This window comes from Drosophila willistoni (assembly GCF_018902025.1).
Source record: "Drosophila willistoni isolate 14030-0811.24 chromosome XR unlocalized genomic scaffold, UCI_dwil_1.1 Seg144, whole genome shotgun sequence".
Classification (NCBI taxonomy): Eukaryota; Metazoa; Arthropoda; class Insecta; order Diptera; family Drosophilidae; genus Drosophila; species Drosophila willistoni.
Window position 1 is genome coordinate 3,095,902 of NW_025814057.1, and position 24,690 is coordinate 3,120,591.

At 40.2% G+C, this 24,690-nt stretch overlaps 4 protein-coding genes across 5 annotated transcripts in view; 2 read left to right on the forward strand and 2 right to left on the reverse strand.

The window, feature by feature from the left end:
• Positions 1 to 6,032, forward strand: part of LOC6638970 (elongation factor-like GTPase 1) — an 81,249-nt gene extending 75,217 nt beyond the window's left edge. Inside the window, exons 5-6 of the mRNA XM_002062299.3 lie at positions 1,513 to 1,707; positions 5,953 to 6,032. Coding sequence (XP_002062335.1) covers positions 1,513 to 1,701 — 189 coding nt within the window. The 3' untranslated portion in view covers positions 1,702 to 1,707; positions 5,953 to 6,032. The remainder of the gene's footprint in view (positions 1 to 1,512; positions 1,708 to 5,952) is intronic.
• LOC6638969 (proton-coupled folate transporter) lies at positions 1,767 to 5,714 on the reverse strand. Of its 2 annotated transcripts, none has more exons than XM_015179110.3 (5): positions 4,914 to 5,714; positions 2,915 to 3,700; positions 2,516 to 2,854; positions 2,106 to 2,434; positions 1,767 to 2,040 (listed from the first exon to the last, which is right to left on the reverse strand). In XM_015179110.3, the coding sequence occupies exons 1-5, from the start codon at positions 4,935 to 4,937 to the stop codon at positions 1,911 to 1,913; spliced, it is 1,608 nt and encodes a 535-aa protein (XP_015034596.1). In that variant the 5' UTR covers positions 4,938 to 5,714; the 3' UTR covers positions 1,767 to 1,910. The 2 variants fall into 2 exon arrangements, with proteins under 2 accessions (XP_015034596.1, XP_002062334.2); XM_002062298.4 differs by lacking the exon at positions 4,914 to 5,714 and adding an exon at positions 4,379 to 4,769.
• A 4,215-nt stretch (positions 6,033 to 10,247) lies between the features above and the next one.
• On the forward strand, positions 10,248 to 13,460 carry LOC6639483 (protein scarlet). The gene is made up of 6 exons (XM_002062297.4): positions 10,248 to 10,672; positions 10,907 to 10,956; positions 11,065 to 12,167; positions 12,263 to 12,504; positions 13,087 to 13,187; positions 13,275 to 13,460. Exons 1-6 carry the CDS (start codon positions 10,353 to 10,355, stop codon positions 13,448 to 13,450), a joined length of 1,992 nt encoding a protein of 663 aa, XP_002062333.1. The 5' UTR covers positions 10,248 to 10,352; the 3' UTR covers positions 13,451 to 13,460.
• A 1,912-nt stretch (positions 13,461 to 15,372) lies between these two features.
• Positions 15,373 to 24,690, reverse strand: part of LOC6639482 (adenylate cyclase type 6) — a 39,272-nt gene continuing 29,954 nt past the window's right edge. Inside the window, exons 19-28 of the mRNA XM_023180530.2 lie at positions 24,389 to 24,479; positions 24,092 to 24,205; positions 22,441 to 22,593; positions 22,194 to 22,363; positions 21,419 to 21,552; positions 20,128 to 20,237; positions 18,662 to 18,831; positions 18,396 to 18,577; positions 18,185 to 18,309; positions 15,373 to 16,832 (exon numbers count right to left, since the gene is read on the reverse strand). Coding sequence (XP_023036298.1) covers positions 15,546 to 16,832; positions 18,185 to 18,309; positions 18,396 to 18,577; positions 18,662 to 18,831; positions 20,128 to 20,237; positions 21,419 to 21,552; positions 22,194 to 22,363; positions 22,441 to 22,593; positions 24,092 to 24,205; positions 24,389 to 24,479 — 2,536 coding nt within the window. The 3' untranslated portion in view covers positions 15,373 to 15,545. The remainder of the gene's footprint in view (positions 16,833 to 18,184; positions 18,310 to 18,395; positions 18,578 to 18,661; positions 18,832 to 20,127; positions 20,238 to 21,418; positions 21,553 to 22,193; positions 22,364 to 22,440; positions 22,594 to 24,091; positions 24,206 to 24,388; positions 24,480 to 24,690) is intronic.

The following is a 24,690-nucleotide window of genomic DNA, read 5'->3' on the forward strand; positions in this document are numbered from 1 at the left end:
TTGCAGTGCATTTGCATATCGACAACGAATGCGGCTGCTCATTTGTCTGGTCTGGCTCAGACGCAAGCTTTGCGCACTTCTGGAACACTTCAGCTGCCAAAAAGGGTTCCTGCCATATTATATACATACATACACAAGTATATACAGATACATGTGGTGTGTGTGTGTGTTGGTATGGCTAACCGTTGTGCGTAGATGCCATTTGAAGAAGAGTAAGAAGAAGCTGACGATGAAAAAGCATGCAGAAAGCTGTTGCGCATGCTCAGTCCAAAAGGATAGCAAACTATCCTCGGATGAGAAACCTTTGTCGAAAATGTGAGGAGCGAGCGGGTGGTTAGGGGAAAGGCGATTTTGCCTCTGTTAGCATTGTTAGTTGTTGTTAAACAAGCGAAACGTTAAGCCCGATAATCATCTACATGAAGGCTGTAGGAGAATTCCGGGAGGAGGCTGGCAGCGGGGGCGGGTGGAGAAGCCCGCAGTTTAGCGTACTGCGAACAGATGGCACATACAGAGTAAAGTACACGAAAACACGAAAACAACAACAAAAAATCATGATGATGATGATGAAGAAGTAAAAAAAAAGGAGGTGGAACAAAGAGCAGAAGAGAAAAAAAAGTTTCCCCAGTTGCGCGTAGAAACAAAATCCTGTGCTCGACAAAAGGGCAACTCAATCAAAGGTAGGGGGAAACACAAGAAAAAAGTTCCAACGTGTCCATTGATGGTTAAAAGTGAACGAAGCAAAAAGGAATGATAATGAAACGAACTCTGAGGGTTTCCAATGAACGGAGGCTGCGAAGCACGCCTGACACCCGCCCGCTGTGTGTGTGTGTGTGTGTGTGAGTGTGTGTCTCAAGTGCTTCGAACGCGTCCTTTTCCACAACAGAACACAACAATGGCAACTAAGGGAGCAAAGGGAGACATACATACATACATACATGTGTATCATCAATCACTAGGCAAAGCAGAAAGCAGTAAACAATTTTCACGCCATTCACGAAAAATAACAAAATTCCACGTATCCCGTTGTGCCTTATCACGCATTGCGTGTCGTCGTCCTCGTCGTCGTCGTCGTCGTCGTTGTCGATGTCGTCCTTCTGCCTCATAAAAGTCATTAAAGAACAGAAAACCATTTGAATGTCCTGTTCAGTTCGACACAATGAAGATGTGAAAATGCACGCTTTCCCTGATTGCCCAAAACGACGACGACGACGACGACGACAGGAACAACAATAGCCTTAAATCGCATCGCCATCGCTTCGCATCGCACTCGAGGCGGTGGCGGAGGCGGAGGCGCAGGCGCAGGCGCATAGACCTAGCGACGCCTCTTTGCCAGTCAGTCTGCCCATTGTCCTGGCTCAAGTGGCCGCCTGCTTTGGCCCTATTGTTTGACTAAATGATTTCCAGGAAGAAAGGTTCTGTCTTGGCTCACAACTCAAAACACTAAACTCGCCACCCCTCATGTTCTTCCCTTCTCTCAACTATTCTGTTCGTTTTCTCTTTCGCCTCCTACAGGTGATTGATATAGATCCCTTCTGGTTGCCCACAACCGAAGAGGAATTGATGCACTTTGGCGAGAAGGCCGACTCAGCCAATCGGGCCAAACTCTATATGGACAGTGTACGTCGACGCAAAGGACTCTTTGTCGATGAGCAAGTGGTGGAACACGCTGAAAAGCAAAGGACTCTATCCAAAAACAAATAGAATGCGGTAAGTTTAAGAAATTTCTCTCTTTCTCTGTCTCTCTCTGTTTAATATATATGTATATGTAAATTTCAAGATGTCTTTTTATGTTTTCACAAGTCTTATCATTAAGTAGAAGGGGGAAGAAAAAAAAAACACTTTGAATAACAATTTCATGCTTGGTTTGATAAAAAAAAAAAATGTATATAAAATATAGGAAATCATTCGAATCATTCTGTTGTCTCTGCTTGGAGTGTTCTTTGGGCCATCGACTCGACGTCATTGGTGATTAGTCCATTCTCTTTTTCGGTAATCTCTGCCACTTCCAAGGAATTGCCACCAAGCTTAATGTGTATGCAGCTGAAAGTAGTCATAGATTGGGATTGCATTCTCTTACCAGCCAAGAGTTAGTTAGTTGTACTCACAGTATCAAGAAAAAGACAATCATTTGCGAGACAATGGTCAGCAGGAAGACAAGTCCACCGTAATTGATATTGATAGTGGCCTGATAGATTTGCGAATAGCAAACGGCACTAATGAAAGGCACCGCATTATCGCAAACCGATAGCAGGGCAAACACCTTGCCACGCTCCGAAGTGGGAACGATTTTGGAAGTCATGGCTCGCAACATGGGACCCACAATGGGACCCAGACTGCAGACGACGGCGCCAGCATAAAGTAGTTTTGGTGTCTCGGCGAAATAGAAGAATACACGGGCAATCGAATGAGCCCAGGTTCCTATGAAAATGAGCGTCTGCCGAAAGAGGAGGAGACCACAAAGGATCAAAGATATAGCAGATCGGGTTTTATGTTTTGGTTTCTTAAATTACTTTACCGTATCGCGCCAACCGAAGAGCTTATTCATTATGGGTACACCCAGGAGCATGGCAATAACATAGGCTGACGATTTGAATGTCTTGAAGGTGCTATACAAATCAACATCCCAGTCGAACTTGGCCAGCGTGTAGAAATATAGATAAGTGCCCTCATCTCGTTGGAATGTATAGTAGATCATGGACACAAGCAGAATGATCAAAAAGCCACGACGATGGCCACTGCGGGGCTTGATCATAACATTGAATGAATCAATCACATGTTGCTTATCAAAGAAGTCTGGCCAAAAGCCACACAAGCCCAATTCTCGCAATGATCGTTGCCGATCATTGGTTTGCCACTACGAAAACAAAATGGATGGATTAGCTTCTGCACACTTGCAAACTCTTCTCGGCCTCACCTTGAGGGCAATCAGTGTATAGACTATGGCCAGAGCCAACAGCGATGCATTCACCATAAACATATCGGCATACGATTGATTGAAGGCATGATAGAACAGATAGGAGCCCAATGCCACACCAGTGGGCATGGCACTCAGATAGATGGCATCCAATATGGTCACCCTTATGGTCCGCTTCTCCACGGTGGATATGTCCGCTATGTAGGCAAAGCATGAGGCAAATATGGCCACATCGGCTCCAGTCAGAGCCGAGGGTAAAGTGGCCGTATAGATGATATACTCCACTGGCCAAGTTTCCATCTTGGCATTGACCACAATCATAACGGAGTAAATCAGTTTGCCCGTCAAACCCATTAGAAGTGGCAATTTGCGTCCACGACGATCTGAGAATGAGCCCAGAAACAAGGCCAAAATGATGGGAAATATGTGGGCCGAAATGTTCTCCCATTGATGAAACCAAGCGGTGGTCACCAGCACCTGGAGCTTGTAATCATTGTACTCCGCCTTGTTGATGTTGATGCAGATTTCCTCACTGAAATTATTGTTCACACGGCACGCCTTGTAGACGAAGAAATTCTGCTCCACCACCGAGGTGATCATGAAGGCAGACATATATAGGAACATGGTCGGCTCCACCGATATGGATGTGATGACATGCCAAAGCCATTGCCATAGGGAAAAGGAACTTGGCTCTTGGTTGGTCTGCATGGCATCCTCATGGCTAATTTGACTGGCCGTATGACTGCCCTGACTTGAACGTCTGTGTCGTGTATTTCCATCGGCAGCCTGAAAGTAGACAATGCATTTTGTCGAGGAATGTTTTTTTTTTTTTGTTGGAAACCGGCTTTGAAAGCTTTTTCTCTCTTGCTCTCTATCTCTCACTCTCTCTTTGCCCCCCTCTTAACGCCCCGTTTTTTCTCTCTCACACACTCTCACAAGTGCTCTCTGTATTTGTTTTGTCACTTATTTATATAAACTATTCTATGAATATACCGTGGAAAACACTTGAAATTAAATGCTCAACTGATTGCAATTCATTCGTTTAGAAATAATGTCATTAAATGTGTAATTCACGAAACAATAGCGAATAAGACGATCTAAATCCCATATTTAAACATTTATGTGTTTCTTTTAAGCTAATAACAACAAATTCTCTTACTGGGTAACCAAAAGTCGCGACACTCTATCAACAAATGGATCGTTTTTCTGTTTTCAAACGAGGGAAATGCATTCGCATTTCTCACGAGCATATCAAGTTCTTCTGTAATTCAATTTCGCTTTAACCACTCATATCACTGCCGTCGGTCTGTGATTCGTTTATTTAGTTCAGTTTTGTTTACTGGAAATCTGCACTAAATAGTGCACAACAGTTGGTTTCTAGGCAGTAAACAAAACTGATAAGAGATTTAAATCAGAAATCTACATATGTAATCAATTTGAGAATATTGTCATGTTTGCCTTTACATTATTAGTTGGTATTTCACTATACATGGTTAGCAGTGGATTGGGCCAAAATATGTTGACCTTCGACCGTGTTAGATGTGCTGCTTGTGATGGTCAAGGTCACCGGCGGAATGCTCTGACAATGTGCTTTATTTCGGTTACTGTACGACGATGATTCTTTGGTTCTGTTTGTGCTTCTGGTTTTTGTTTTCTTCTTGTCTTTTTGTTGTTTTCGCCGGCGCTTTTTATACGTAATCAATGAGACAACGCGGCATCGTCTCTTATTATGTTATTTCTGTCGATTTGATTTATTTCGCGTGCCTCAGTTCTAAATTGACTAGTCACAATGAATTGAATGTTGCTTTCGCGGCGCTATTTGGCGTGTTTGTTAAATTTAGCACATTACTTTCAAGTAAACAACAACAACAAAAAATAAAATAAAATAAAATAAAAATAATAACCAACTAACTAAACGCACACACACAAGCACACGCACACGATGGTTGAAGAAAAAACCAAAACTAATATGTTTTTTGGCGGCATTTGGCGATATTACCTCTGAGGCAGCGTTGGCACTCATTTTCTGCGCAGTCGCTACACTCGGTTTCTCGGTTTCACTCTCACGGCGCGAACCAAATCCAAAAACCAAAACCAATGTGGTCTGCCAGTGGATGAGTTAGTAGGGGGTGAATTCGGGCTCTTTACGCTCTGGGCTCTGTGCTCTGTTTGTGCATGTGTTTTTGTTATTCTTATTTTGGGTCACAGAGCAAGAGCTTTTCGTTTCTGCTCTCACACAAGTCGGAGTAGCTTGGGGTTTAAAGCTTTTTCAAATGTTCGTTACAAGTCTGAAATGATTTGAAAAATACAGTTGAACATCTTTCACACTTGCCCATTTGCCCATTTGCTGTGGCTGGCTGTTAAATTTGATTTGACTCAACAGAAGCGTTTTCTGGTTTCTTTTATAATTGTTTTGTTTTCCCTCTCCTTAATTAGCTCTGGCCGGCATTTTTATGATGGGTTTTTAGTCGCCGCCTATTAAAAGCTTATCTTGCCTTAGCCTGCACACGTACTGGAGCACCTTATCCGCTCAAGATCAATATTTGTGGCCGTAACATTGGGTAATATTTCGAGTTGAGATTCATATATATTAAATTGCCGACTAATTGATTGAGATAACCGCACGTTGTCGCCGCCTATCTAGGGGTAATTTCATTTACACTGATTTGAACACAAATTAACGATGTTTATTTTAAAAAACATCCTCAACATTTACTCGACAAAAAACTGTTTGAAATATTAAAATTTTTTCCGCTTGCATGTAAATCTCATCCCTTTTTTGGGATCCGCGCCTATATACTGAAATCGACCTCATCTGTCAGAGGGCTCTCCATATACTGACTACAATAGCTACATTTTACTGCCCCCTTCCAGACACGCCGTTTCTTATCAGTGACAACTGATATTGAAATTCTGAAGTGCTTTAATTCAACTCAGTAATAGCCTTACGATTTTGAAAAAAATATATGTAATCGTTTTGTGATAGTTTATGTGGTACATCTACTAATGTATAAATATTCTGTTTTTTTTATTTCCAGGTTTGCCAAAAGTGACATGGTTTTTTTTTATTTCAACTTAGCTTAAAATAGTCAAAATTTATGGTATAATAAAATAAATATATATTTTGTCATAGTTTTTGAAATACCGTGTACATTGTTATTTGATGCTCTCATCGAAAGTAAAATTCGTCAAAGAATTCTGAGACTAGGGACTGTTTGGAGACAATGGCTAAGTATAATTTGTTTTGTTGGGGTTTTTCTGGATAATTCGCGTCGATCAACAAATGCCAAAATATACAAAAATTAACTATCCTTAAAAGTTTTTTTATTCTGTTTATTTTTGTTATTTTCAAAGGTAGTTTCCTATTTTAGCAAACAAATGGCAAATATCTCGCGAGTCCTGTGAAGGATCAGGACGAAAGTGGTGTCATAAGAACGGTGTAAAGAACATTTCAGTAGTCCTGTGGAGAGCTGAGATATTAAGGATTTTATGGTTTTTGTCCATTTTTTTGGCTACTTGGTTCAATTTGGGACTTTGAAAAAATTACAAGTCCAAAAAAACTGAAAGGGTGCTCATAACTCTGTCATTTTAAGGACGATTGGAATATCCTTTGGCCAGCTTAAGGTCCTTGTCCATGCCTATCAATTGACATCATCAGGTCATGGAATGTCCTTTGAGTAGCTGAGAAAAAAGACGTTTTTGGAATATTGCATGTCCTGCATCCTTAGATGACCCTAACTTTTTTTCATGCCAATCTGTAGAGCTCGTCAAGGACATCTTAGGAAACCATGTCTTTTTGTCCTGCGGCACGATTTGTCGACTCTAGAGCTAAAAAACGAAAAAAGGATATTTTTCTCGAGACCATATCTCCGCAGGACATTCACCGATTTTGATAGGAAATCCTTTTTTGGATCCTTCAGGATCAGGACTACCGATCTGCATTCAAGGATATTCAATAGCCTGCCAAAAATATTGCTCGAATTTTTGTAAGGGGGTTAGTCAGAAAAATGGCCAAAAATCGCAAAAAAACCATAAATGTCCTTATAACTCAGCCATTACAAGGACGACGAGGATGTCCTTTGGTCAGATGATAGTCTTTGATGACCCGCTTCGACTGACACTTACAGATCCTGGAAAGTCCTTCAGGAAACTGAGATAAAAGGACTTTTCTGTTTGACGAAAAAAGGCAAATATCTCGAGAGTCCTTTGAAGGATCAGGACGAAATTGGTGTCATAAGACTCCAACCATCAAGTTCTACCTCCGGTGTAAAGGACATTTCAGTAGTCCTGCGGAGAGCTGAGATATTAAGGATTTTATGGTTTTTGTCCATTTTTTTGGCTACTTGGTTCAATTTGGGACTTGGAAAAAATTACAAGTCCAAAAAGCAGTTGTAATTGTTGTTGTTGCTGTAATTTTTGTTGTTGTTGTTGTAATTGTTGTTGTTGTTGTAATTTTTGTTGTTGTTGTTGTTGTAATTTTTGTTGTTGTTGTAATTGTTGTTGTTGTAATTTTTGTTGTTGTTGTTGTTGTAATGTTTGTTGTTGTAATGTTTGTTGTTGTAATGTTTGTTGTTGTAATGTTTGTTGTTGTTGTTGTTGTAATGTTTGTTGTTGTTGTTGTTGTAATGTTTGTTGTTGTTGTTGTTGTAATGTTTGTTGTTGTAATGTTTGTTGTTGTAATGTTTGTTGTTGTAATGTTTGTTGTTGTAATGTTTGTTGTTGTAATATTTGTTGTTGTTGTTGTTGTAATGTTTGTTGTTGTTGTTGTTGTAATTTTTGTTCTCGTTGTTGTAATGTTTGTTGTTGTAATGTTTGTTGTTGTTGTTGTTGTTGTAATTGTTGTTGTTGTTGTAATGTTTGTTGTTGTAATTTTTGTTATTGTTGTTGTTGTAATTTTTGTTGTTGTTGTTGTTGCAATTTTTGTTGTTGTTGTTGTTGTTGTAATTTTTGTTGTTGTTGTTGTAATTGTTGTTGTAATTTTCTACAACAACAACAACAACAACAACAATTACAACAACAACTACAACAAAAATTACAACAACAACAACAACAATTACAACAACAACAACAACAAACATTACAACAACAAACATTACAACAACAAACATTACAACAACAAACATTACAACAACAAACATTACAACAACAAACATTACAACAACAAACATTACAACAACAACAACAACAAAAATTACAACAACAACAATTACAACAACAACAAAAATTACAACAACAACAACAACAAAAATTACAACAACAACAACAATTACAACAACAACAACAAAAATTACAGCAACAACAACAATTACAACTGCTTTTTGGACTTGTAATTTTTTCCAAGTCCCAAATTGAACCAAGTAGCCAAAAAAATGGACAAAAACCATAAAATCCTTAATATCTCAGCTCTCCGCAGGACTACTGAAATGTCCTTTACACCGGAGGTAGAACTTGATGGTTGGAGTCTTATGACACCAATTTCGTCCTGATCCTTCAAAGGACTCTCGAGATATTTGCCTTTTTTCGTCAAACAGAAAAGTCCTTTTATCTCAGTTTCCTGAAGGACTTTCCAGGATCTGTAAGTGTCAGTCGAAGCGGGTCATCAAAGACTATCATCTGACCAAAGGACATCCTCGTCGTCCTTGTAATGGCTGAGTTATAAGGACATTTATGGTTTTTTTGCGATTTTTGGCCATTTTTCTGACTAACCCCCTTACAAAAATTCGAGCAATATTTTTGGCAGGCTATTGAATATCCTTGAATGCAGATCGGTAGTCCTGATCCTGAAGGATCCAAAAAAGGATTTCCTATCAAAATCGGTGAATGTCCTGCGGAGATATGGTCTCGAGAAAAATATCCTTTTTTCGTTTTTTAGCTCTAGAGTCGACAAATCGTGCCGCAGGACAAAAAGACATGGTTTCCTAAGATGTCCTTGACGAGCTCTACAGATTGGCATGAAAAAAAGTTAGGGTCATCTAAGGATGCAGGACATGCAATATTCCAAAAACGTCTTTTTTCTCAGCTACTCAAAGGACATTCCATGACCTGATGATGTCAATTGATAGGCATGGACAAGGACCTTAAGCTGGCCAAAGGATATTCCAATCGTCCTTAAAATGACAGAGTTATGAGCACCCTTTCAGTTTTTTTGGACTTGTAATTTTTTCCAAGTCCCAAAGTGAACCAAGTAGCCAAAAAACTGGACCAAAACCATATAATCCCTAATACCTCAGCTCTCCACAGGACTACTGAAATGTTCTTTACACCGGTGATAGACCTTGATTGTTGGAGAAATATTACATCCGGAGCCTCCAAAGGATATTCGAAATTTTTTAATATTCCATTTGTCCACCCCCAATTAGTAGGCAACACTTTTGAAAAAATTCATATTATTCACCCTAAAAGTATGCTTTATAAATTATATACTTAATAATATTCTACATTTAGAATTCTACTATTAGAATTCCAAAAATCACAAAACTGTTTATAACTCGGCTATTTGAAGGTTGATCGGGATGTCCTTTGGCCAGGTGGAAGTCCTTGTTCGTCTGCATCGACTGAGCTCACCAGGTCCTGGAATGTCCTTCGGAAAGCTGCAATAACGGACATTTGCAGCCATAATTTTTATGACCTGCATCCTTAGAAAGCCCCAACTTTTCTCGTAGATATCATCAAGAGCACTTTCTGACAATAACATTAAAACAAGAAAAAATGACAAAATGACAGATTAGCAAGGTGCTTAGTTCTTTAGTAGCTAATCAGGATTTTCCTTTTATAGGCAACAGTTCTTAAGAATATAACTTATTTGACAAATTGATTAATTTCCATTTTTTCTTCATTTGTGGGCAAAACATGCAAAAGATTCTCGATAACCATGTTACCAAGAACTGGACAGTGGCAGCAGTTTTAGTCCTTGTTCTGTTAATGGCCATGGTCAACCCAAAGAGTGCAACATCGTAATGTTAGTGGTTGCCCTATGGCCATTTGGCGAATAGACAGAGCAAAACAAAAAACAAGCAATCAGCTTTTCCAGCTAGCTGCTGCGAAGCTTTCCCATTATTGCGGCGGCTGGCCGTTTGCTGGTTCGATGCCTCATTCGATGGCTTGGAGGGCTTCCCTCTGGATGGGCCGATGGCAATGGTAATTGGAGACATTTGAAGCTTATGTCTGCCACTACACTCTTCTCGTCCACTTCTGGCTGAGGGCCACCCTAAAAGAGCCGGTTCCATCTCTCCTCCTCTATGTTGGTGTTTATGTTTGCATTTGCATTTGCCGTCTGTCTACTAGCAACTTCTCTGATTATACTGACAATGGTCGGTTAGTTGCCCTCTAGCTATCGCCCACAACGGTTCGCAGACGCGCACCTTTTGGTTGTTTTCGTTTTTTTTTTTTTTTGACTAGGCAAGATATTGTTTATAGTTGCATTAATCCACTGTAGATAATGTCAGATTCTGAAATAAAACTTGTGGATATAGAGGCTAGCCAACCGCAGGAACATCATGAGCTCCAATTGGTTAGCACCAGCGACATACCCAGTCTGGATAGTACACCGAAACTATCCAAAAGGAATAGTTCAGAACGCAGCTTACCTCTGAGAAGCTACAGCAAATGGTCGCCCAGCGAGCAGGGCGCCACTCTGGTATGGCGCGACCTTTGTGTCTACACAAATGTCGGCGGATCGGGCAGGAATATGAAGCGTATTATAAACAACTCTACAGGAGCCATTCAGGCGGGTACATTGATGGCCCTAATGGGGGCCAGGTAAGTTCTGTGGCAACGATGTGTACATACTTGGATGCTACTCTAGATTTTTCTTCTCGACCTCTTGTTCTCTGTAATTGAGGGCGAGAAACTTATATGCTACAGTCAGTCAAGTGGAAACTATCAAAAAATAATAATAAAAAACTATTGTCCAACGTCGGTTTAAATTACTTTATCTCTTTCTCACTCCCCACACGCATTAACGCATACCATTCCATTCCATTCCATTCACAGTGGCTCGGGCAAGACAACGTTAATGTCAACACTTGCCTACAGGCAGCCAGGTAGGTGATGATGGTGATGATGGCATTGATAAGATAACATCAGATCAGTTTTAGATTAGTTTACCTCTCAATCTCTGCCTCTCTCTCTCTCTCTCCTTCTCCCTTCAGCTGGCACTGTGGTTCAAGGTGATATCTTGATAAATGGTCGTCGGATTGGTCCATTTATGCATCGTATTAGCGGTTATGTCTATCAGGATGATCTCTTCATTGGCGCCCTCACCGTAATGGAGCATCTCAATTTTATGGCCCACCTGCGTTTGGATCGTCGTGTTTCGGGTGAGGAGCGACGTTTGATTATCAATGAGCTGCTGGAACGCACGGGATTGATATCGGCTGCCCACACACGCATCGGGAGTGGCGATGACAAGAAGGTTCTGTCGGGGGGCGAACGCAAACGCTTGGCCTTTGCCGTGGAGCTGCTAAACAATCCGGTCATACTCTTCTGCGATGAGCCCACCACCGGACTGGACTCGTTCAGTGCCCAACAATTGGTAGCCACGCTCTATGAGTTGGCCCAGAAGGGAACCACCATATTGTGTACCATCCATCAGCCGAGTTCCCAGTTGTTTGACAACTTCAATAATGTCATGCTATTGGCCGATGGGCGGGTGGCCTTCACCGGATCCCCGCAGCATGCGTTGAGCTTCTTTGCCAATCATGGCTATTATTGCCCAGAGGCGTATAACCCAGCTGATTTTCTAATTGGTGTCCTGGCCACTGATCCGGGCTATGAGCAGGCCTCGCAGAGATCGGCTCAGCATTTGTGCGATCAGTTCGCAGTGAGTTCGGCGGCCAAGCAGCGGGATATGCTGGTGAATCTGGAAATTCACATGGCTCAGTCGGGTAATTTTCCATTCGATACCGAAGTCGAGTCTTTCCGCAGTGTTCCCTGGTATAAGCGTTTCCATGTCGTCTGGCTGCGAGCCACTTTGACCCTGCTAAGAGATCCGACCATCCAATGGATGAGATTCCTACAGAAGATTGCGATGGCCTTTATCATAGGCATTTGCTTTGCCGGCACTACCGAGTTAACCCAATTGGGTGTACAGGCCGTACAGGGTGCCTTGTTCATAATGATATCGGAGAATACGTATCATCCCATGTATTCGGTATTGAATGTATTCCCTCAGGGATTCCCTCTATTCATGAGAGAAACACGTTCGGGTCTCTATTCAACGGCCCAATATTATGTGGCAAATATTTTGGCCATGGTAAGTGTGCATTTTCTTTTTCTCCCACTCTCTTTCGCTCCACTCCTTCTCTCCTTCTATCTGTGTCGCTTTTTAACCCTTGTCTCTTGTTTCAGTTGCCCGGAATGATAATTGAACCTTTACTCTTTGTCATCATTTGTTACTGGTTAACGGGTCTGAGGTCTACCTTCCATGCCTTTGGCGTCACAGCAATTTGTGTGGTTTTGGTTATGAATGTGGCCACGGCCTGTGGTTGCTTTTTCTCCACTGCCTTCAATTCTGTGCCCCTGGCCATGGCCTATTTGGTGCCACTTGATTATATATTCATGATAACATCGGGCATCTTTATTAAAATTAGGTGAGTGCCAAAAATTAACAACAACAAGAACAATGAAAACCAAACAAACAAAAAAGGCAAGAAAAGACGCCGCTAGACGGGGGGATATGAGAAAAATTTGCCCCCAAAAGTATGCAATAAGCAGTTAAAGAGTTTGCTTTTACAAAACATGTAACAAAGTTTTGAAATACTCTGTGGATAAAACAAAAGATTCTCATAGCACGCATTGCTTGTACACAGTTTTTAAGTTACAAGGCATACTACAAATAATAATTGCATACCTCAAGGGGCAAATATCATATTCATTTCATAAATGGCTTACCAATGCCCTTGTCATACTCTTTTAGTCAATTGAAACTTGAGAGAAACTTTACTTAGCTTGGATTTGCTTAAGGAAAATCGTTCGAATAGTACTTACTTGGCTATAGGTTTCCTTGATTTGGTTATTCAGTTCGGTGATCCTGCCACAGACATCTGATATTGAATATCTATTATATATCTTAAGGAAACAGAAGAGAGTAATATGTTGACGATTCTTTGTTTGGCCTAAAAGTTAAAGTACTCTGACTTTTTCTCTCCATTTCATTTACCTGTCCGATGCAGTTCCTTGCCGTTGGCCTTTTACTGGACACAGTTTCTCTCCTGGATGCTATACGCCAACGAGGCCATGACAATTGCCCAATGGTCTGGAGTGCAAAACATCAGTGAGTACTGAAACTTAAAACCCTCGAGCATTTCAATACACTTTCGATGCTCTCTCTCTCTCTCTGTCTCTGTCTCCACTTTTCCAGCTTGCTTCGAGGAGAGCGCCGACTTGCCATGCTTTCACACCGGCCAGGATGTCCTGGATAAATATAGCTTCAATGAGGATAATCTGTATAGGAATATATTGGCCATTATGGGTCTATATTTAGGCTTCCATCTAATGGCCTACTACTGTCTGTGGCGACGAGCCCATAAAATTTAAACATAAAAGAGGCAAATGAATAAAATGTTTTTGTAACTTTTTAAGATTTCAAATAATTTACTTAACACATTTTGCATTTCTTATTTAATATTTGAGTTTGCTTGATACATTTAATTCGGATTATGGTTTTTGTTTATTTCTTTTATTCTTTTTTTTTGGGATGGTTTTTTGTTGATTTCTATTGAACTCTCTTTTGTTTGAACTCAACATCAAAGCTACTTAACGACAAATCTTTTGCTTTTACTTATAAATTCATTGTACACATCAATTTTTTGTTTTGTTTTATTGTTATGTTGTAGAGAAAACTCAGTGGAAATGACAAGTGAAAAGAAAACGTTTTCATATACATATATGTATATGTGTGTACTTGTATATGTCTGTGTATGTAATTGGGCATGGATAGTTTATAACTAAGCAACAAAAAGCAAGTTTAGTTTAGTCCATTATGCAATTATTACATTTTTTTTTTGCAATGAACAGAAAATTAAGTTTTGTTCATTATTTTTTTTTTTTTTGGTTTTGTTTTTGTTTTTCATAGAAATCACAGCGAGAATTGTTTGTTTTTCTTTTGTAATTTTTAATTTAAATTTTAAATTTTTCTTTTGTTTTTCTTTTTAATGTTTTTTGTTTCATTTTTGTTTTGTGTTGATTTTTCAGCAACATTGAGACACATACACACGCAATTCGAAATAATTTGCTTGTTTATATATTGTTGTAACATTACACATAAAACAACAACTTGACGACAATTAACATTTAAGTTTTCAAATATGTTTTTTTGTTTTGCACAACAAACACAAAAAAAAAAAACAAAAAAAAATATATATATATATTTATTTTCATATTTTCTATTTCGTATTTGTTGTATATATATATGTAAATATTCTTCTAGACTGTATTCCTTCTTCTTCTGTGTTCTTGTCGACAGCCTCAAATTGACAGAGTTCTTTGGTTTAGTTCGAGAAAGAGATCAATCATTTATGATTAAGTTAAGACCAGGCCCAGAAGCAGATGTTGTAGATAAAGCCTGGTTTTAGTAGGTTGGCCAACATAATTGGCCTTAAGACATGAACTAGAATAGGCGACAACTTATAACTAAGCAGATGCAACTACAATATGAGAAAGTTATACTAAACTGCCAGAGAGAGGGAGAGGGAGAAAAAGAGAGAGAGAGAGAGATAGAGAGGGAGGGAGATGCAGGTATATGTTTGCCTTCTTTTAACTTTAATATTTAAAATAAAAAGCTTTGTTTAAACATTTTAAATTTGAATTTTTGTTTTTCTTTAACTTAACTTTTTCTCTCTATGTCTCGGTCACACTTCTTTCCTCTCTCTCTCTTTCTCTCACTTTCGAGGCTTCTTCACAAGTTTCTCTTTCTCATTTTGTAGTATTAACTTTTTTCTTTATATATGTATAATTGCCTGCTTAACACATTTATAGTATTTATATATAGTATTATTTTTATCAAGAGATTTCTTTTCTTTGCTTTGCTTTGCTTTAGTTTTGTTTTTATCTCTCTCTCTCTCTTGATTTTTCGTTAGATTTTTTAAATTCGTTTTCTTTTTCTGTTCGGTTCTTTTGTTCACACTTAATGCAAAGGACAAAAAAAAAAAGTAAGTTAAGTAAATAACTAACAAACATATTTAGTAGGAACCTTAATCACCTAAATTGCACATTCCTTACAAAACTATCTGCTATACATACATACATTTCAGATATACATATATAGCCCTCTATATCCATCGTCTGCCAGTTTATCTATCATCTATCGTATATATCCCTATAGCCTATAATTCTCTTTCTATTTTTCATTTTGGTACCCATTTGAAGTGCAAATTGCCTTACTCCTCCCTTCACTTGTGATATGAAACTCTGGAACAAACACGTAAAGCTCTATATATATGTATGTATGTATGTGTATATAAGTATACAGTATGTATAGTATATATAGGTATATATTAAATGCGAGATCTAGTAAGAGAAGGACTAGCTTCTGATATTATTTATACATATGTACACATATTTTAGTGGATATAGACAGCTAATTGTAAGAGAGACTGAGGGGGAGAGAGAGAGAACTCGATGGGAGATCACTCTATGTGCTAACATCTTGCAAGAGACCCGATCTTGGACTACTTGCATTGCTATTGTGATTGCTGCTGCTGATCAATATCATGCTCCGACTATTGGGTATAACGAAAACCTCTGTGGTCAGCCCAATGGGACTCATGGACTGCGATGTCTTGATGGGACTGCGATTCGGTTCCAGGCTGGCCGTTCGATTGGGCTGCCAATCTTGTTGCTGGACACTCGTCGTTGTCTCCAGTGTTCCGGGGGCCGTTTGGGTCGAACTTTGACTCTCATTCGATAGCAGACGCATGGTGGTTGTCGTTGTTGTTGTGGTGCTGCTGCCCGTTGTGGTGCTGGTGGTGCAAGTGGTGGTGCTGCTGCTGCTGCTGTTGTTGCTATTGGTGTTGCTGTTGCAAGTGCTGGCTGTGGCCATGGTGGCCACTATGGAGCGACGCTTCTTCGTGGTCAGAGTTGTGGCTGTCGATGTATTTGTCAGAGATTCGGTGACATTGAAACTCACAATGGTGTCCCGTTTCCTTAGAGTGGAGGAGGCGGTGGATGTGCCTCCGGAAATCACCATTTCGCCACGTAGATTCTGTTGCTGTTTGTTACTCAAATCGGATAGGCTGATGTTATTCTTGAGGAGTATCTCTAGATTCTCAATGGAATCCTTGAGATTACTTTTCTCATCGCGGGCTATCTCATCTTTCAGATCGGCCACCAAAGTTCGTGCTGGCACCGTAGTGGTGGGTGTCAGGACACACTTGTTTGGCCCACAATCGGAGCAGCTGTCATTGTTGTTCGGGGCATTATTCGCGTTGCGCAGCAGGGCGGGCAGGGTGCCAATGGTGACCACACTGGAACTGTTCGAGATCGAGGGTGTTATGCCGGTGGAGCTGCTGACATTGGTGCCAAAGGATGAGGATATATTATGCTGCCTGCACAAAGATTTTCGACGCTGAGCTGTCAGATTTTGCATATTCGAGTTGAGATCGATGTCATCTTCATCCTCTGTGTCAGCTTTGGTGTCCTCTTTGGAAGGATCAGGCGTGGATTTCGTTTCCGTTTCGCTCTCATTTTTAAGCTTCTGTTCCTCTTCCTTTTTTTCATCCTCGTGAGATTTCGTTTCATTGGCCAGGCTGAGAGTTTTGGGTGGTTCTATCTCGATTTTGGTCAAATCTTCCAATGGCGTCTTGGCCTTGCCCTTCAGGAAATAGGTGATCATGGAACCCTTACCCTTGACATTGACACTGCCGCGGCAGGTGAGCTCGAAGCCACGATTCTCAAGTATCTGTTGGGTCTCCTGGGTCACCTAGAAGTGTTGAAAAAATCCAACAAACAAAAACCGAAAGAAAAGTAAGGAATGGAAATGTGGGAGAAAAAAAAAGGGAAAGGCGATAACATAAATTCAAGTTGACAAGTTCAATGGCTGCAGCAGCAACAGCAAAACAGAAGACAGGCGGGGGGAGCGGAGGGCTGGAGTGGAGCAAAACCGTCGGCGGGTTGAGTATTTATTTATTTACCCACAAACTGAGGCAACCCTTGGTTCAATATTTCATGATAACACCAACACCTACAGCTATTCCCACCTCACCCAATCTACCTTCTTTTCTTTCGTCCCAAACGCTTCATCCTTCGTCCTTCCCCGCACCCGCCCCCGCTCCCCCATTGACGCACCGACTTGTCATTCGCTTAATAATTTATTTCTCTCCCTGCTCTTTCCATTTCTTTGTATACTCTTGCGAAAAAAACGGATCCATTCATTTTCTGCAATGCAAAAGACCATATAGTCATATTCGTCCTTCAGTTTGTCATCCTTTTTGTCTGGATCAACGCTATATCCTCCTTGACCTTAAAAACTTTTTGAATCTGGGCTTCTGTTTGTCTATCTTGGACTTTGCTGGATTCTATCCTATTATATGATATAGGTATATCTCGCGTAGGATTGAATTCTAGATCAATAGCTTAGTTATCTTCTATGTCAGGCCCTTTGACATTGTGATCAGACGACTATATTATATAGCTCTCTCTCCTAGTGCCAAGCACGAGTCTTGTAAAGGGCCAACATAAATAACAATTCCGAACGACACCTTAAGGTGGGGAAAGAGTAACACAGAGAAACTTGCAAGGGTATACAAATTTCGTCAAGGTTGATGTTATCGTGAAGCTTTTTTCTTTTTTTTTTTTTTTTGTTTGCTGTGTTTCTCTTCTTTTTTTTTTCCTTCCTTCTTTTTTTGTCTTTTCTGCAAATTTCCTTTCGTGCGTTTTTATTGATGGCAAATAAAATCAAATAAGCATTTGTATCTGTAGCTGCTGTGTATCTGTATCTGTATCTGTAACTGTATTTGTATTCGTTGCTCCTGTGTATCTGTGTAGCCCATGAAAGATGTATGAAAACATGCGTCCGTCTAACTGACTGTCTGACTGGCTGTCCGTTCGTCCGTCCCTCTACAGTCTGTTGCCCTCAGTTTTACTTTTGCCAAAACTTTTTCGTCGACACTAAAACTTTACTTTCATTGATGGTCAACTTGGTGTTGGTGGATGGATGTGTTTTTGTTCACGGATTTGCATAAAACGAGTAACACAGCGACGGATTCAGAGAGAGAGACAGCTGCAATGCTTTTTGTGTTGGCTAAAAGGGATCTAATTGAATTTCACACTCACCTGTATGTGATCGACAAGTCCCGTAGAGTCCATGCGACTGGCGACGTTAACGGCATTCCCCCAAATATCATATTGCGGCTTACAGGCGCCAATTACGCCAGCCACCACAGGGCCAATATTGATGCCTGAAAAGAATGATAGAAAGACGGTTTCCGGAGTAACTTACTCTCTTGTTGAATGGCCAATGCTGCTGTTCCCCTTCGATGCTTACCTATTCGCATACGAAAATTGTTAAACGAATGCATATTAACCTCCTCGATTTTGTCAAACAGCTGCAGAGCATAGTCGGCCATGGCAGTGACATGAGTGAAATTCACTTGGTCACAAGTGTTCACAGTCAAACCGGAAGCAGCCATATAGGTGGCGCCAGTGCTCTTGATTTTCTCAATGCATCTGTGCCAAAGAAAGAAAAAAGGAAGGGGAGTTTCACCATCAGTCAGTCAGCATCAGTCAGTCGGTTTTCGATTGGCAACTCACCGGAAACGCTCTTCACTTAGCAGCTCATCGAAATCGGCTATAATCTCATTGAGCAGACGCAGGCATTCGACTCCCTCGTTATTGCCTTCCAGTTCCACATAGAATTCTGAGAAATTTGGTATGCTGGCAAAGAGTATGCAAACCGAATCGCATTGCTCGTGATACAAGTCCTGGGATAGAAACAGTTGGAGAGGAAAAGTGAGATAAGGAGATAGATAGAAAGAGGGAGAGGGAGTGCAAATGGGTAAATAGTAGTAGAAACCAGAAAGCAAAATTAAATTAAATATGCGAAAAGCTGTTCAAATGTCTATCCAAAACTCTTTACCTAAACGATGCACTGAGAGAATAACTTACATAATTTGTGATAAACAAACATTTGAATCTAACTAACTGATTAATAAGGGGAAGTTCCCATATGTCAGATCATTCTTTAAGTTTACCATGAAGAAGAACACACAAATCTATTCGTTAGAAGACTATGGTAGATAATCAAGAAAATAATACTTAGAAGATAATCTATTAGTTATAAGAGAATGTTCCATTAAGTATTATCCTCTTCTTTTTCTATCTATGACTTTTAAGTTATTAGTTAGTTGATAACTTGTCAAAGTTTCTCGATAGATTAAATCTATACGTTATCCTAATCTGACATATGGGAAGATTAGTAGTAACCAAAAATCTTAATCAATTAACTAAGCTTGTACATCAAAATCCAAAGAAAACATTTGCCAAATTCTTATTGTTTAAGATTTCTCTCAGTGCATCAATTGAGTGCTTTGGTTTTGTGGGATTTCGTAGCTCGGATTGCTGGTAAAAAGCTCATTGGCTTAGGCTGAGAATTAGAATCCGAATAGGAGGAACCGATGTCGACTCAAAGGCACAAAGAGAGATGCAGGCGGAAGCAGAAGGAGATGCAAATGGCAGAGACAGACATAGACCGAGTCAGCTATTATTCAGTAGTCTTAGCATTTTTGTTCTTTTTTTTGGGTGAGACACTATCAAATGTTGCCATTTCGTGCTTGATGCTTGTTGAATTTGCATTTAATGTGTGGAAAGAAGGTATTTCACACTCCAGCCTCCGGCCTGCAGACTCCGGTCTCCGGTTTTCATACCACGCCGTTGCTGCCGTTTCCCCTTGTTGGTTGTGCATTGAAGCATTGGCAAAGCCGCACACACGCGGTCATATCAACAACCTCAACCCCCGCTTGGCCTCGTCCGCGTCGTTCCCGCCGTGGCTTGCAGCAGCATCTTTGCCTGCCGCCGCCTCCGCCGCTTCTCTCCATATTGCTGCCGCCTGACTGCATTTGGCGCAGATTTCACCAGGCACAAAGTTTTTTAATATGCTGAAAATTTTGCCTGCATGCGTCATAAATATAACATCTACCCATATATGTACATATGTAGAGGTTAGGTATGTATAGGGTATATATATGCCTATATACATGTTTAAGTTGGCTTATACTCACATCAAGGTGCTTCTCGCGGCTCAGAAAATGCTCGGCAACATGAACTGGCAGAATATTTTCGAGCAGTTTACGGTTATAAGCCTGCAGATGTTCCATGTCCTCTTTTTCCTCTGTGCTCCAAAAAACAAAAAGAGGAAAAAAACCAGAAAAAACCAAAATAAGAAATACGAAGAAAACCATCGAGAGAGAAAAAAGGAAAAAAACATGAGCGTGAAATTGAAATATCAGTTTATCAGTTTACCGAAGCATGAGCTCCGAGAAAAAAAAAAAAAATATTAAGTAACAAAGTCATTGAACCGACTTTGGTTTACCCTGTATTAAAGTTACCCCATCTAATTTGTATTGAATTCCCTTTCCTAACATGTCAAATAGAAAACTGAGCTAATTTCTTATCAGTAGAATGGCACTCTAGCGCACCTATCGGCCAAGTAGCCCCCTACTTTTTTTCGTATAACTCCTAAATTTGTATGTTTTCTGACCTTTGCTTAAAGATCTTGATGTTCCTTTGGATGCAAAATGGGTAACAACTTTTTCTGCTTTGATTGATTGGTTCTAACAGCCTTAATAGACCCTTTCGCCCTTGGAATACAGGGTATAAAAACAGATAGAAAGCAAGAGAGAGATGAAAAAAAACCGAAACTGAAAGGGAAAGGGAAACACAAACCCATTGCATAAGCTTGGTTCAGGGAACACGCGTAGAGTGGATGAGTGGTTGAGTGGGTGAATGGGCGCGTGGACCCGTGCACTAATACTAATGAAGTGGCTTAAATTTTGTGGAGCAGCTCAAACTTTGTCAGGCTAAGGAAGCTTGGCAACTGAATTGTTCACTTCGTCCGACTGACAGCAGCAGCAGCAGCAGCAAAGTCAATGTCAGTTTGCCAAATATGGAAAGCAGCCAAATGGTTCTCACACACACACAGGCACACACACACATATCTGCATAAATACATCTAGATTTATCCCTTCTATTCCAAAAAATAATTTCTCAACTTTTCATTTGGCCAAAATGCTAATTAGCCCAACTCAATTCAAAAAGTTGTGCGGTTTCATGGCCATGCCACAGAAGAATAACATGAAAATGCACTTGGAAAAAATCAAAAAAGGAAGGGAAACTACCTTTAATAGTGGGATAAATATTTATGGTCCTTGATCTCCTTCATAATATAATAATACTAAGATGAACCCATTAAATAGTTGTCCCATAAGACTTGAATTTGATTATCTTTTTGTTGGTTTTTTCTCCTAGTGCATTTCGGGATTGTTTTAGTTTTTTTGCATTTTCATCACTCACCCGTTGCCTGGAGTTTCCAAATGAAGTCCAAACGATAAGTGGCCTCGGTCTGATGGCTGTGAAAAATCAAAGCTAGCATAAAGGCCAGCAAAAAGATTGAATCAATTATATAGCGCAGCAGTGCGACCTCGTTGCTAATGCCAGGAACACACGACGAACAACCGAAACCAAGATCCAAAATCCAAAAACGAAAGAGAAGTAGAAGTAAAAGTAGAAGAAGTACCCAAATGGGTGACAATGACCAAGTTTATTCCAGTCCATTAAATTGTAATGCAGTCACCAGAGCAACAAGACGAGGTCGACGATAGACGAGGTAGACGATGATGACACGATACCGGGAACGAGAACGAGAAAAGTTGAAAGCAAAAGAAGAAATGAATGAAAATAGGATAAATGAAATAGAGAGAGAGAGAGAGAGGGAGAGCGGGCAGGTTTTCTATTGGGACGGGCGGTGGAAAAATTTTGTAGTTTTCTCAGCTGGAGCTGAGATGCAGGTTTTCTGTTGGCAGTGAGAGACAGAGAGGAAGAGAGAGAGAGAGAGAGAGGGAGAGCCTCTTTCCTGATAAATGAAGCAACTCGACTGGCAAGTGCTAAATACAATTTTAATGCAGTTTGCGGCTGCAGTAAATGCATTTCAGCTGGTGCCTTTGCCATTGCCATTGCCTTGGTTTGCCTGCTGCTACTTTAAATTGCATTACCAGCATAATTTCGTTTCCATTCGTTTGCCTCTTAACCATATTCCCCCAGTAGATTTTCCCTTTTTTTGCATACTTACTTCAACTCGACATCCACAGACATGTCCCTTCTATGCCGCATATAGAGATAGCTGGAGCAGGCCATGTAGCTACCAGAGGCAAAGAGCAGGAGCATCAATTTTAGTAGAATACGTAGAACCTGATACGTGGCACAGCTCATCATCGAAAGCAATGTGAGGAGAAGAAATGTCTGCAATAAGACAGATACAAATCACATGCATTATAATAGTTTTGCGAGTAACGAATTCGAGATGGTTGTCTACTCACATTGTAGGCCAAGTAGAAATCACAACTGGTTAGGTGTTGCTCCTGTTCTTTAAGCATATCCTTGTTAATATTGTAGACATTGGATGTTTTATTTATATTTAGATAAAACCATTTGTTGTCCAATGCTGACAATTGTCTATACGATTCCTGGAACTAAGAATTGCAGAAGCAATGCTAATTAGTTTGACAGAGAGACACTTTTACGAGCCACATTTTGGCCATTAAACCTCAGCACCCACAAAGTATACACACATATATATACATAAATATGTATGTACTTGTATATCTTTATATATATAGAAATGCCGTCCTGCTCTTAAAGTGTCATTAAACACAGAAAAGTGACAGCTTAATGTCAAAGAACTCAGCCTCAGAGCCTTAGACTCTGTCTCAGTTTTGTTTTTTTTTTTTTTGTTGTCGTGTTTTTATTTGGACTGGGGTGAAATTTCAGGTAACAAGTGGCCCATAAATGGGGCTAGCCTTCATGCATGAACCAACATCGTATATAGTACAAAAGGGAGTGAGAAAGAGATAGACCCATTGTTGGCCCTCTCCAATGTCTTGCCAATGGCCAACTTTAATGGAAAAACTTTTGTTTTGACGCGGCCCCAAAAAAAAAAAAAAAAAAAAAAACGGCAACACGAACTCAACTGAACCCCGGCGCAACAAGCGCGCCCCCATTTTATTTTAGCCTACAAAAAAAACAAAAAAAAAGGAAAAGCAACATAAATTTTCCTTTTCACTTGCCCCCTCCAAGCCCCCCTTGCGCTTGCTTCCCTCACATGGCAACGCTTCTAGAAACTTTTACTTGTTAGCCAAAAGCAACAACAGCAAATCGAGAAAAAGCCAACTGAGATTTTTGAGAGGCTTAGATGCTCTTTACTACAAACAACACAAAACCAAAAAAAAAAAAAAAAAAACAATTGAGGACAATCTTTCAAATGAATAAATACTCTGATACTTCAATTGAGCTCTAAAGATTCCTAGGCTTTATTAGATGAATGATGAAATGAACATTAAATATAGACTTTGTAGAGGTGGGGATATAGATTCAGATCTATATATATATATTCCAGAGAAAACTCATAATTTCCAGTATTGAATCGTTAGAAAAAAGTATATACCCCAATTTATGCAAACTTTCACTTTCTCTTGCTTTCTCAGCTGCTTTCTCTTGGCTTTTGCTTAAATTCATGTTACGCATACGCCATGTATGCAAATGTCAAATGAAGCGACGAAAACTTTTTTATCTGCGTTGTAAGGGAAACTTATATGACAAATATTTTATATAAATTTGATAAGTCACCATCAGAGTGGAATGTGAATGAAACGTAAAACTTGCAGTTTAAAGGTGTTGGGCAATTTAAATGTGGCACAAAACGGGGGCGGTGCGCTGTTATGGGTGGGGCACACTCAAGCCTGAAAACCCAAACCCGAGAAGGTCGAGAGGATTATGCCGTTTGGTTAATCAAATATTTATAGAGTAAAAGCGGCGGAAAATTAAACAGGGCACAAATTAAGTCGATATTCCCACACCCCGCCAAAAAAAACGAGTTTTCCGTGTATACCAAATGTCCAATGTCCGGTGTATCCAATGGACCAATGGACCCACCCCGTCCCTCCCCCTTGCCCCTTGCCCTTAAGTACTCACCATGGCCAGGAGGGTGGTGAGTGCAATCAATGCAACTGTGGCAAAGGCAAAAAACTGCGATAACCTGCGATTGCTATGAATATGCAATGAGAAGCGTTTGATGCCAACTGGCAGCTGAAAATAATTTATATACAATAAAAAAAAAAGAGAGAGGAGAATAAAACAAAACAAAAAGAAAAAAGGACATAGTTTATCAATGTGAAATGCAATATTCAGTATGTCCTCGTCACTCTCCACTTTGCTTCGCTTCGCTAAAGTGAATGTTGGACTGCGCCCCCTGTTATTTTGCTCACTTACCTTGGCGTTGATTTTATGACAAGCCACCAGAAATACCAGAAACATCAACAGCAACAAAGCGCCCAGGGACAAGCAAAGCGACAGGAGGGAACTACCGAGAACGAGAGACAGAGAGAGAGAGAGGGAGACAGAAGTGGAAATTTAAATAAAATAACACATTTTTTGGCAACATATTGCTACCGACTTCCCCCTCCCAAACTTTCCCAACAACCTCAATTCACACACATACACACACAGACAGATACAGAAGCATATTGAGGGGAGGGGGAGACTCACCTGCCACTCTCCACCTCCCCCCCAGG

Excerpts from the sequence above, each read along its gene's own strand:
- LOC6638969 (XM_002062298.4), bottom strand. The coding sequence starts at position 4,405 with ATGTATAGTGAAATACCAACTAATAAT. Across the intron at positions 2,855-2,914 it reads ATACACTGATTGCCCTCAAG|TGGCAAACCAATGATCGGCA; the intron begins GTGAGGCCGAGA and ends TTGTTTTCGTAG. Across the intron at positions 2,435-2,515 it reads TCTTCGGTTGGCGCGATACG|ACGCTCATTTTCATAGGAAC; the intron begins GTAAAGTAATTT and ends CTCTTTCGGCAG.
- LOC6639483 (XM_002062297.4), top strand. The coding sequence starts at position 10,353 with ATGTCAGATTCTGAAATAAAACTTGTGGATATAGAGGCTAGCCAACCG. Across the intron at positions 10,957-11,064 it reads ACTTGCCTACAGGCAGCCAG|CTGGCACTGTGGTTCAAGGT; the intron begins GTAGGTGATGAT and ends TTCTCCCTTCAG. Across the intron at positions 12,505-13,086 it reads GGCATCTTTATTAAAATTAG|TTCCTTGCCGTTGGCCTTTT; the intron begins GTGAGTGCCAAA and ends TGTCCGATGCAG.